The sequence below is a fragment of the Pan paniscus genome, chromosome 7 (assembly GCF_029289425.2).
Source record: "Pan paniscus chromosome 7, NHGRI_mPanPan1-v2.0_pri, whole genome shotgun sequence".
Taxonomy (NCBI): Eukaryota; Metazoa; Chordata; class Mammalia; order Primates; family Hominidae; genus Pan; species Pan paniscus.
This window is the reverse complement of record NC_073256.2, coordinates 121,572,405-121,585,765: the sequence shown is the minus strand read 5'-3', so window position 1 is coordinate 121,585,765 and position 13,361 is coordinate 121,572,405. Positions and strand designations below refer to the sequence as shown.

The following is a 13,361-nucleotide window of genomic DNA, read 5'->3' as shown; positions in this document are numbered from 1 at the left end:
GCGTGAGCCACCGCGCCTGGCTGATAGTTTTATTTTTAAGTTGCTAAAATAAATTTTCCTTTCCTTTTAGTCTCATTTAAACAAAACCTATTTTTTTTTTTTTTTTTGAGATGTAGTTTTGCTCTCGTTGCCCAGGCTGGAGTGCAATGGAGTGATCTCAGCTCACCCCAACCTCCACCTCCTGGGTTCAAGAGATTCTCCTGCCTCAGCCTCCCGAGTAGCTGGGATTACAGGCATGCGCCACCAAGCCTGGCTGATTTTGTATTTTTAGTAGAGACGGGGTTTCTCCATGTTGGTCAGGCTGGTCTTGAACTCCCAACCTCAGGTGATCCGCCCACCTCAGCCTCCCAAAGTGCTGGGATTACAGGTGTGAGCCAGCATGCCGGCACAAAAATCTAAATTTTAAAAAATGGTACTTCAAATCCTTTGTTCTTGATGATCCAGACAAAAGCAGACACCTTTGGTGATGTCTACGAAGCTCACAATAACCACTTCCCTTCTTAGTTGCCCACAGAAATGCATTTTTGGTGACTAAATTTATACATACATGGCCTTGCCTTCTGGCTGTATTGGGATGGACCAAACTGGGTAAGTGAAATCTCTTCTTTGGGAATTTGGGAGTGGGACTGAGAAAGACAGAAATATGCAGTGTGGGTGGAACTGTGACAGGTGAACTTGGATGCCATTGGCTGCCATTTTCCATAGGCCACATGGTCTGGGTAATAGAGCAAGGGAGAGAGCTAGCTGCCGAGAAAGAAAAAAGCAGCCATGCAAAGACAGAATCAACGGCAAGAAATGGGAAAAGAATGCTCATGGGTTCCTAACAGCCTTCTGGCTCCCAGTTTAGGTCCATGTGAGGCCTGGTGGGATTTCTGCTCATGGGTTTGGTACATTATCTTTGCATAAAGCATGATTTACATTACAATAAATACCCTGTTTTCATTTAAAGAGTGATACTTCCAAACTAGAATGATACTATCATTTTTGTGTGTTTTCTACTTGTTCAAATAATATTATATATACACAGCATTAGGTAAATCTCCCTCCTCCCCAATCAAAAACATTTCAATATGAAAGAGAACAAATATACAGAATGATCTTGTCTGATCCATAAATAGGGGCCTATGTAATAACAGCAGAGAACATTTACATTAAAACACAGTCCTTGGAAGAAATGGGATGCTGTTATTATAACTTTCTAGTGGGTTTCCTTCATAAGTCATTATATATAAGATGTTTCTACAGGGAAACTAATTCCTGTTACTGGTAGTGAACCTGTTAAAGGATGAAAGCAAATTGAGGTTTAATTTTACTTTTAAATTAAAGGGTTTTTTCCTTTGTAGAACTCAGTCTATTAAAGTTTTAAATTAAAGATACTATTTGGACACATGGTGGTGAAAGATTCTGAATCTTATATGAAAAAGGTAATATTTGATAGGCATTGAGTGGAACTGTTACTCAATTTACTTTTCTTAATTCCAAAATCTTTTGCTTCACTTTGTCTGTTATAATGTAAATCTAACATAAAAAAATATTGTGCTATTTTTCAACAAGGTATGAACTCATTTATGGAATGATTTATTACACATAATCTAGAAAAAATAATATCCCCTATAAAAAGATCCATAGTAACTGTCTATCCATGTCCTGCCTCCAAGGTTGGCTTCATGAAGATGGGTAAAAACTATGATCACTGCATTTAAAAAAGTCTCTATCACATGTTATATTTTTAAACAGTATAAATATAATGGATGGATGGCAGTCAGTTATACTGATATTCAGTGTGAAAAGAATGGTGGAACTATATACTGTTAATTATTAATAGACACTGAATATCACTGTGCTAGGTATGATGTTTGCACTTTAAGAGGATTACATTTAAATGTATGAAGAATTTTTCTTATTTCAACGGCGTAAGGGCAAAGTTCTAAACTATTTTAATCAAATGGGACTGATTATTAAGAATTAAGTATATTATTTACTATACACAAAGACTAGAATAAGATATGTCTCTTTATACTCTTCTTGCTGGGTGAATAAACCTCTTAAAGAGTGAAGCTAGGCCGGGCACGGTGGCTCATGCCTGTAATCTCAGCACTTTGGGAGGTCGAGGCGGGCTGATCATGAGGTCAGGAGATTGAGACCACCCTGGCTAACACGGTGAAACCCCGTCTCCACTAAATATACAAAAAATTAGCCAGGCATGGTGGCACATGCCTGTAGTCCCAGCTACTTTGGAGGCTGAGGCAGGAGAATGGTGTGAACCTGGGAGGCGGAGCTTGCAGTGAGCCGAGATCGCACCACTGCACTCCAGCCTGGGCGACAGAGCAAGACTCTGTCTCAAAGAAAAAAAAAAAAAAAAAAAAAAAAGAAACACACAAAGAGTGAGGCTGAGTTAAATAGGTCTTTTTATTCCAGTTTATTTAGTCAATTTTATTTTAATTCCTCATAGCTTCACTATCACATGCAAAGACTCCTCAGTTTTCTGGTGATTTTAAAGCTATTCTTATTTCTTAGATGGTTTTCCTATAATTTATTTTTAAGCTAGTGGGATGTAAAAGAAGTCAGATGAGTTAATTTATTCAGTTTTATAGTATTAAGCTGATAGGATCTCTTCTGTATGATTGCCAAACTATATTTGAAACAAAGGTGGCAGATCATAAAATCAGGCAGGCCAAATTCATCACATATGGACATAATTAAACAAGAATCACTAACCCAGAGCCACATGTAACATTAAGATATCTTCTGAGAAACCAGATTCCCCAAGTATTAGAAAATGTGCCATTTTCCTACATTATAGGGCCATAATCATTTGCCCTTGGATCTATGGGTGAGAAGTTGTGGGGCTGCTTCTCTTATTAAGAATGGTAACATTTGCTTGAAATAGTTCCTTCTTTCCTATAATTGTCTCTAATGTTTGAAAACTCTACACATAGTAATATCCTACATTAGGGAGGTGGACTCAGTGTCGAGGCCAAGTAGTTTATATAGTGAAAATAATTCTTATCTCAAAGGGTTCAGTGATAAAAGAAGTAAACATAATTTATAAACTGTTAAATAACATATAAGGTACTATTACTACTTTCACTTAAAACAAAAAAAACCTCAGAGATTTGGAGAGCATCTACCTGGAATACACCCAGGGAAAAGGATGCAAAAAAAAAAGAAAAAAAGAGCTCCAAGTATACAAAAACGATTCCACAAAGACCATCAACAATCTTAATTTATTTTGTTTATGGGAATGTCCCTTTCATCCTCACTGAAGTAAGCTTCACTGAGATTTATGATCTGGGGGCAAGTTGTTTAGCTTCTCTAAGTTTTGGTTTTCATATGTGTAAAATGAGGAAAATAGTAACATTCTTGAAAAATTATCATGAAATTAAAGGAATGTGGCACATAGAAAGTGCACAATGAATGGAAACTTTTATTATTGTTCTTGGTTTTCAAGACCATAGCATATTAAAAGGAAATGTCGTATAATAATGAAGAAGCAACATATAGAGTAATTAGATTATAAATTTCAAAGACAGATTTTGGGTTTATATCTTAACTCCACCACTTATTAATTGTGGGCTCCAGGAAAATTCCTTTCAAAGGTGTGTGGGAGGCTGCTGATACTGGCTTGGTTCATGAGAAACTGAGAGTTATCACTGACACCTGAATCAATGTTTAACCCTCACTTTCTCAGGGCACCCTTCTCTAACTCCTAAATCAGGCTTTCTTATAATTTCTTGTTGTGCTCTGCCCTTTACCTTCCTAACACCTGTCACAGTTGTAATTATGTAGTTATTTCTATTAATGTCTACTTATCTCCGTTAGGCTGAAAGCTCTGAGAGGGAAAGGAGCACATTTACCTAATTCATTAGAGACTCATTGCTTCTAACACATCAAATACCCCCAATAAATATTTTTGAATGAATGAATGAGTGGATGAACGAAAAGAATATGATCTCTCTGTAGACTTCTTGGCACTTTTTGTGTAGAATGGAAACTCAACACGCTGTACAAGAAGAGAATGTGAATATGGAACTGGAAGACAGGGCATACTTGAAATTATTTAGCTATTGAACTCTTTCTGAAAAGAATAAAAAAAAGAGACTAGCTTTAAAATCAGACTGGCTTACTGAACTGATTGGTTAATTTGGTCAAATCACACTGGTTAAATCATACTGGTTAGTAGATCCGTGCTCTTTAGACAACTTGCTATTAACCAGTGTGAAAATCATACAGTGGGATGGATTTTCTTTATAAATGTGAATGAGTCTCACAGTTATGATAATAGTAACATAATCCTGAATATGTTAACCACATGACCTTCATGTATCCTGTGTGGGTGTCTCAAAAGAAAAAAAAGGAAGTAGAGAAGCACTGCTTTAGGCCAATGATTTCTAACTTTTACAATCCTGCAGAGTATGTTGAAATACCTTTAAAAATCCCAGGACTTTCAAAGGTGTTAAGAGAATCACAAAATCAAAGAAAAAAGTTAAGATTTCTACTCGTGGCTGTAAAAATGACTGTAAGCCAATGGAAAAACCTCTAATTTATGGAGAATGTCTCCTCTCTAGTTACTAGTAGAGAACTGTATGGTTAACTTTAAAAACGCCGTTTCCCATATAAAACATTTTGTCTTGGCAACTTAAGATGCCATATTATGGGATAGAAATCTGTTCCAATTTCCATGTGTAGATGTAGGAATTTCCTTTGGGATTAGTCTGTGTGAGCCATAGTTAAGCAAACGTACTTCAAATATTGAAATAATTTCATATTTATATACATTTTTCTTGTCTCAAAAAGGTTTTTGGAATGATATTTTGTAAACTCAACAATCCTAATCATAATTTAAAGAAAAAGGATGATACCTTATCTGAAGCAAACTCAAGACTGAAGACTTGGTGTAAAAATAAAAATCTGGGAAATGAGTCCATAATAACCTATGTTTTATTTAAATATGTATTTTCAGGCACAAGTGGTTAAATTCTAGCCTCATCACTTACTAGGTATGTGAATGTGGCCAAATATAAGAAAATAATAATCTAGTATAGCTTGGGAGCTGAATGAATAGGTTGTGTTGCTGAATGCCTGGGTTCAAACGCTGGCTCTATTATCTACCATCTTGGTGACCCTGGGCAAATTTCAGAACTCTCTCCCTGCCTCAGTCTTCTCATTTGTGAAATGAGGATAACAAAAGTACTGCTTCATAAGGTTGTTGTGGGCCTAAAAGAATACACGTCAAGTGTAGAACAGTGCCGGACTAATAATAAGTACTAAAAGTTTTAGCTACAATTATGATCATTCATTTACTCAATTTAATTTACTTCTCGACTTGTTTACATTTCCTAGAATTTTAAATATTTAATTATAGGAAGCAAGTGAAACGTAAACGTACAAACAAAAACAGAAAAGGACTAGTATGGAAATTAAATCATGTTTATATAGGGAAGTCCCCTGCTGTTAAATCTATATTGATTTATATCCGATATTGCAACAATAACCTAGAAGAAACTTGGATAGCTCTAGCTAATAAATTAGTTTGAAGACAACTTTCCAGACATATTACCAATCCTCCATCTTCTACTTTTCCCCCTCCCCTATCAGGAAAAAAAGCAGAAAAAAATTATTTCAATCTGTTTTTAGAACGGGCAATTTCTTTTAAATCAGGGCTCACTACAGATGTCCTAATAAGTGGTCATTGATTGTCTCGGGATAAAAGCAAAACCAACCCTGTTATTTACAAAAATAGAGTTAACATCATGATAACGAACCTACTCCGGATATACATCTAAAAATGAACACAGTTTGCAACTAGTGTATCAGTAAATTAATAAATATTTCAAATGTTGGGACACTACTTACTATTTACCAGTCAATTATCATTTTGATTGACAAATTGTATTTTCAGTATTAGTTGTTAAATCTTATAGGAAAGTTCATGAAGAAAATACATGTTATGTTATTCAAAACTTTACGGACTCCAAATCAACTGGTGAAAAGTTTAAAACAGCGAGTCCTCCTCCTCGTGTTTTTCATTAGCTTAATTACAATGGCATTGCTGAAACACTAGAGATTGTGCCTTGAGCACAAACTCACCTTCGGTACTAGCAACCCTCTACCTGTCTGTCCACTGTGTAACCCCTTCCCCTCATCCGATCTTGGGTTTTCATAGGCTGACATTCCTGTTTCAAAGTTTTGCTGCTGCATTTCCCTCTAGTTTTCAAGTATTTCTGTCCTCCAGGCCGGATGCTAATACCCGGACTGCGAAGGGTAAACCAAAACAGAGTGGGGTGCACCCAAGAGGCGCCGCCTTGCCTCCCACCAGTTTACATTCTCTTTAAACTTCCAAGCACTTGTAATACAACTCCACTAGGAGAGCCTTTTCCCAAGTCGGCGCCTGTGGAGCTCTCCAAATAACCAAGAAACAACTTCTTTGCTCAGCTGACGTGCTCTAGGGTTGTCGCCCCCTGCACAGTCCCGGAGAGCAGAGGGGCTGGGACACTGCTACGTGGAGTTCTCTCTGCCCCGGCCAACCCTCCAGCCACCGACTTTCTAAACAGATAGAGACACCAGCTACGGGGGAAGGGGTGTCTCACCTCCTTCTTCCTCCTCCAGGGAGTTCATGCAGGGAAAGTAGCCGGCCAGTGCCTCGAAGGAGGCAGACAGGCTACTCCGGCTCTGGGAGCGCTGCATGGAGCGCCCCGCAGCGCTGGCACCCCCCAAGCCCTGCCGGCCCATCTTGGACGAGGACCCGCTTTTCCCGCGGTACAAGATACGCGGCGTCTTGGCGGCTGGGTCGCGGCGTCCGCAGCGGTTCCGGGACCAGTGGGCCAGAAGCCCAGGTTGGTGCCACGGGACCCTGAGGCTCTGGCCCCTGCCTCCCTGACCCAGCCCGGAGGAGACGTGGCTTTCCTGGCCGCCGGGACCTCCAATTTATTGGAGAGGGGTCCAGAGGAGGAGATGGAGGCGGTGGCGGGCGGAGCGGCTGCTCGCAGTGAACGTCCGAGGTCTCGCCCGGGAGGGAGCTGAGAATCCTGGAGGCTGGAGCTGCTGGAGTCTCGCTGCCCTCCCCGCGCAGGGAGATGCCGCTGATGCTGCGGTCCCCGCCAATCAGCGGCCGGAGGGGGAGGTGGCGGCGCGGCTGCACCTCGGCGGGCTGGTGGCTCCGGGGCAGGCGCCTCAGGTCCCGGGCAGCTGCTCCGAGTAGCTCCCGCTGTTTCCTCTTCCCTCCGCGTGGTTAAGGCCAGGGAGTGGTGACTAATTAGATGCAGTGAGTTAGGCATCTCATATAAGTAAACAGGTAAATTTCTGGTAGTCACTTTCCCTTTCCTCAGGTTCACAGTTTTTTTTAACGCTCCTCAAACACAGGCAAAAAATATTGAAATTTTCTTCAAGTCATGACACAAAGGCTCCTCAATTTTTACCAAGTTCCACGAAAACCTACAATTAAAGCTTTCGCTTTTACTCTCTTTGTTAAAAATGATAAAAAGTGAACTAAAGAAACCAAGAACCGATAAACACCAGCACTGAAAAGCACAATGATGTCTATCAACTTTGTTTTAATTTTAGGAATTTTTATTGCCTTCTTTCTCTAAATTAAATAATCTACCCAGTATGGCTAAGAATGACAACATTGTACGGCTTAACATCTAAGCAAAAGGTATAACATCCTGTTAACACAAATTTGGAAACAACACAAACATACTAGGGCAAAGTAGTTTATAAGCAACATTACATGATGCATTCTGCAAACTGCACATCTCTATCCCGGAACCTAAAGCAACTTTAATTCCGTTTTCCCAGGAGTCAGATGACTGCCTTACTTTTTGTAACCTGAGACAAGTCATCCCACCTCTGTTTCCCAATCTAGGGAAGTGGGAAGGTAGGGTACTATTCAGTCCTAACCCTGTCAAACATGATCACTGGGCGTGTGTAATAGGGGATTTCAACGTAAAATGTAAATTATACAATCTAAAATGGTTCATTTATTCAATAAATAGTTCCTAGATAGTATATATGTACAAGTTACTTGCTTGATATGCTGAAAGATTCAAATACTCATTCAATTAATATTAATTGAGCTCCTAGTATATGCCAGGTACCATGGTAGATGTTTATATGATGCAACAGTGATCAAAGCAGCTAAAAAAAATCCCTGCTCTCATGAAGCTTACATTTAAGTTGCAGCGGAGAGACACAACAAATCAGTAAATTATATAGTGCTAAAAAGGAGATGAATGCAAATAAAAAATTAAGTTAAGGGGTATGGGACACTGCAATTCAAAGAGTTGTCAGGGTGGGTTCTCACTGACAGTATGACATTTGAACAGAGGTGTGAAGAACCTGAGGAAGTGGATAGTCAGATATTCCAGGAAGAGAGTTAGTTTGAGGCAGAGAGAACCTCTAGTGCAAAGGCCCTGAGGTATGGTGTCCTGGTGTGACCACAGAACAGCAGAGAGGCCAGGGCAATTGGAGTGAGTGGGAAGGAGTGAAGGACAGAGAGACAAGAGTCAGAGAAAGACACAGGTCATACAGAGCCTTCTAGGTATCATAAGGACTTTGTCCATTGCACATCACAATTTAGAAGGTATGAAAAATGCATACAAGTAACAATCCTTTTAAATACACTGAAAATTAGGAAACTTTCAGTATAAATAAGAGTTCCATGGTAAGAAAAAGTAACAACTTTAGCTGTTTAGACTTAGGCTCATCCAGATTTATTGCTTTTGTTTTCCTGATAGACTTGTCCTTTCTCATTAATGTCCCTACAACTCTGTTAGTCCAATTTTCTTTTTGTTATTTATCTTCCTCAAATATCAGCATTTCAAAACAACGTTGATAAAACCAGAGAACTCTATGAGTACTTTTTCAAACCATATCACTTTTATTCAGAGACTAGAAAATTTTATTAAATGAGATTTTCATTATAAGAATCATAGAATTTTAGAAACTGCAAGGACTTTATTAAAAGTCACCTTTTTTTAAACTGTGGGTCACAAGTGAGTCATGAAAATAACTTATTAAGTTTTGATTAGAATTAAAAAAATAAAATACAGTATCAGAGTTCAGCCCACATGGTTAGTGCATCAATTGCACTATTGTTTTATGAATATGTATGTTTATGTGTGTGCACACATATGTATTGAGCTGTGATGTAAAACGTGTTTCTCACTTTTGAAAAAGTTTGAAAAACATGAATCTAATGTAATAAAATACTTTATGTAAGAGAAAATTTAGATTAAAGGGTAAAACAAATATAGAAAATATATTTATATTTAAGAGGAAACAGCTGTTACCATACAAATCTAATTATACTCGGAGAAATGGGCAAGTTTACCAACCAGTCAGACTCTCCTAAAGATTAAGTTACTTGGTTAGAAAAATTTGAGTACTTTTGACTGGACATCCCTAACTTTAGATCGGGGGAAGGTATCAAGGAAGAGAGATTGAGCAGAGAATCTTAAAGAAATAAATTGGCAAGCTGAGCTCAGGTGGCTCATGCCTGCAATCCCAGCACTTTGGGAGGCTGAGGTGGGAGGATCACTTGAGCTCAGAAGTTCGAGACCAGCCTGGGCAACATAGTGAAACCTCATCTCCAGAAAAAATTAACAGTAAAAATTTAGCCAGGTGTGGTGGTCATGCCTGTAGTCCCAGCAACTCAGGAGGCTAAGGTAGGACAAAGGCTTAATTAAGCCTGCAAGGTTGAGGCTGTAGTGAGCAGTGATGGTCTCACTGCACTCCAGCCTGGGTGACAGAGTGGGATTGTGTCTCAAAAATAAAATAAAATAAAATAAAATAAATTGGCTGGGGATGCATGGAAAACTTTTATTTTGGCACTCAGGGACATCACAATGCTGGCTGAAAGTCATTTTGGAAAAAGACTTCTTGGGTTTCTGCAAGTAACTGCTGGGGATGGGGAGTCTGAGAACGGAATCAGTGGTTATGCCTGAGTTGCCTGGGCCCTGCCTTGTCTGTGTTAATAACCTGGTTTCATGAACCAAGAAAAAGTTCGTCTGGAATAGTCTAGATGTGTCTACTACATGACCACCACTTCCCTCTTGCAGTTTCAGAACAAGGTTGTCCTGGGAAGCTTTTTGATATTTTTTTCCTAGGATCTTACAGATACAGATGAGTGACAGAAGAATGGCACAAGGTAGAGTAGAAAGAATGAAAGAGAAGGAAGAAAATAATCTTATTTAGGGGAAGAAAGCTTTAAGGAAAGAGTGTTGGCACAGAGGTACCAGAGAGACAGACCTTCAATAATGGCCAGAGACTTCTAGTCTTGAATGACAATTTGTGGAATATACTGAAATTATTGAGAAAATGTAGAATTCTACTTTAAAAAAAATTTTTATGTTCAATTGTTTTCCTATGTATAACATTATCTAAATAATATTTCTGGTTTATATATTTTAATAGGTTGATTTATTATTCCTTAATTCCATTCTAAGTACTGTCACCCCCCAAGGAATTTAAAAATTTACATAAAAATAAACTACTGATAAAAGATTGAAAATGTCCTTCCTTCACATCAGAATATACAAGTAGTATATGTAGTTTTGGATGTAGTTCTCAAGTAATGGGCCACTATATAGTTTTATTACATAAAACTAAGTGTAATTCCAGAATCATTATCATCCAGTATTTCAAATTATTTATAACTTTCTCATTAATTTATAGAGAAAAAGTGAGTCACAAATATACACAATAAATTGTCATCTAAAAGCAAAACACGGCCTTGAAAAAAAGACTGCACTATTAAACATAAAAATCACCTTTTTGAAGAAAAGATAAACAGATATAACTTGGATAAACTATCATAGTATCCTATTTGACAAGTGTGTACTCACATTTTTATAGATATGTTGTACTTTAGAGTTTATAAAACATAGTAATTATGCCACTTAATTCTTACATCAATCCTGACAGAATGTCATCATTATCTCTTTATAGATAAGACAATAAGGCAACATTAAATGACTTGCTTAACTACAAAGTGGCAGAGCAAGACTCAAACTCAGGGTTCCTGATTTCAGGTTCAGTGTCCTGTATATCATATTATAGATATCTTATACCACATATACTTTCATAAATCATAGGTTATAAATATGATTTTAACTGTGCAGTAAGTTACTTTGTCCAAAATAAATGTCGACAATGCATCTGTAAAACCATAGTGATTACTCAAACTATATACCAATGTTAAATCCATAATCTTTTTAAAAATAAAAACATTAATATTAAATAGCCATATATGTATTTAAGTCCCATCAATTCTAACAGGGCTAGAAAGTTACATGTCATTTATGTATCACTTTTTGTAATAGTTTTTTAAAAATCACCAGAGTTTTAAATTACGTGAAATTAGTTTATTCCTGAAATAGAGGTTTGATCACTTAAGTAAATACTCAGAAAGGTTGTTACATGAAGTAGCTCTATCATGTCTAGACCATGGATTAGTTCCATCAGGAACATGGTTACGCCTGTGGCAGCCTGCCCCTTTTCTATGCTACAAATGATGTAAGCCAGGGGTCCCCAGCCTACCCTGAGCCACACAGTAGGAGGTGAGCAGTGGCGGGTGAGTGAGCAAAGCTTCATCTGTTCTGTATTTACAGCTGCTCCCCACTGCTTGCATTACCACCTGAGCTCTGCCTCACAGGAGTGCGAACCTTATTTTAAATGCACACGTGAGGGATCTAGGTTGTGCACTCCTTATAGAATCTAATGCTTGATGATCTGTCACTGTCTCCCATCACCCCCAGATAGGACTGTCTAGTTACAGGAAAACAAGCTCAGGGCTCCCACTGATTCTATATTATGGTGAGTTGTATAATTATTTCATTATATACAACAATGTAATAATAATAGAAATAAAGTGCACAATAAATGTAATGCCCTTGAATCATCCTGAAACCATCCCTTGCTCCTGGTCTGTGGAAAAACTGTCTTCGACAAAACTGTTTCCTGTTGCCCAAAATGTTGGGGACCACTAATGTAGTTGATGATGAGGAGAATGCAAACTGCTGGCTAATACCAAGGGAAGGGAAGAGAAAGAAAGTCCCTCTGGGAAGTAATGGAAAAAGAAAAAAAAAGCAGTAAGGCTCAGAAGTGGCTATGCTAAAAAGAAGTAGAAAAACGAATGCCCACTTCCATCACTATTTAAGTGTTTTCCAGTAAACTCAGAAAAGGCTAGTTGCTGAGAGAGATGGGAATTTCTCACGAAAAGTTATAAATCATGCTGCAGACTGAACTAACCTCTTTCCTCTTGATATACACTTGTTCTTGGTAATAGGAGGATTAATCAGTTGTGAAGATAGATACGATATTAGTTTTCACAACTGGTATCAATTACCTGTGACTGTGACTTAATTCCTTACATACAAGTGTCTTTATGCTAAATAGGAATATTTGTGGATATATTTTGGTTTGGTTTATTAAAAACCAACTCTCAGGATCCTAAATTATTTTACTTTATTTTTTATTTTTTGCTGTAATACAATATCATTGCATTTAAGTCATGAGCGATAAATCCATGAAGTTGATATTTTTAAACTGACTTAAAATTGCTAAAGGTATTTAATAGTCTTGAGAAATTACCCTTGACGTGAATATGAAATCCAAAATATATAATCTTTTCTTCCATCCCCAGTTTTATGTCAATATTGTACAAATAAATTTTAAGCTTTTGCGATTTCAGTTTTCAAAAGTATTTTTGGTTTTTACTCAGCAGGTTTCAAGAGTGAAGAGCAGATGTAATACTTCAGCAGCTGGTCGACCCGAAACTTTCATAAAAATTGATGAGGTCAAAAAACATTTGCAAGCTGGACACTTCAGCTCAGGCCTGTAGTCCCAGCATTTTGGGAGGCTGAGGTGGGTGGATTGTCTGAGCTCAGGAGCTCAAGACCAGTCTGGGCAACAAGGTGAAACCCTATCTCTACAAAAAATACCAAAATTAGCCCGGTGTGGTGGTGCGTGCCTGTAGTCCCAGCTACTTGGGGAGCTGAGGCGGGAGGATCACTTAGGCCCTAGAGGTCAAGGTTGCAGTGAGCCATGTTCATGCCACTGCACTCCAGCCTGGGTAACAAAGCAGGACCCAGTCTCAAAAAAAAACAAAAACAAAAACAAAAAAAAACAAAAAAAGATATTCACAGTATGAGAAGAAAGATTAAATGATTAGTATTTTCATTATCTCTGCAATGAGATTTATGCTAATATATCCATGGAAGTTAACAAAATAAACTTATTGAGTAAGCTAAAAACTAATGGTAAGATTTAACTCAGGAATGAAGGGGAAAAAACTCTAAAGATCAAAATAATGAGTTATAAAAGCAGAGTAGTTAGATAATACAGGGGAAGAATAAATATCT

General features: G+C 38.0%; 1 protein-coding gene across 50 annotated transcripts in view; it reads right to left on the bottom strand.

The window, feature by feature from the left end:
- The window catches only part of RIMS2 (regulating synaptic membrane exocytosis 2), a 743,118-nt gene that overhangs the window by 24,042 nt on the left and 705,715 nt on the right, over nucleotides 1–13,361 (bottom strand). The window contains exon 1 of one of the 50 annotated variants that reach the window (XM_008975212.5): nucleotides 6,591–7,082. The exons of the other annotated variants lie outside the window; for them this stretch is intronic. Coding sequence (XP_008973460.3) covers nucleotides 6,591–6,732 — 142 coding nt within the window. The 5' untranslated portion in view covers nucleotides 6,733–7,082. Of the gene's footprint in view, nucleotides 1–6,590; nucleotides 7,083–13,361 lie in introns of those variants that run through there. 50 annotated transcript variants of the gene reach the window in all.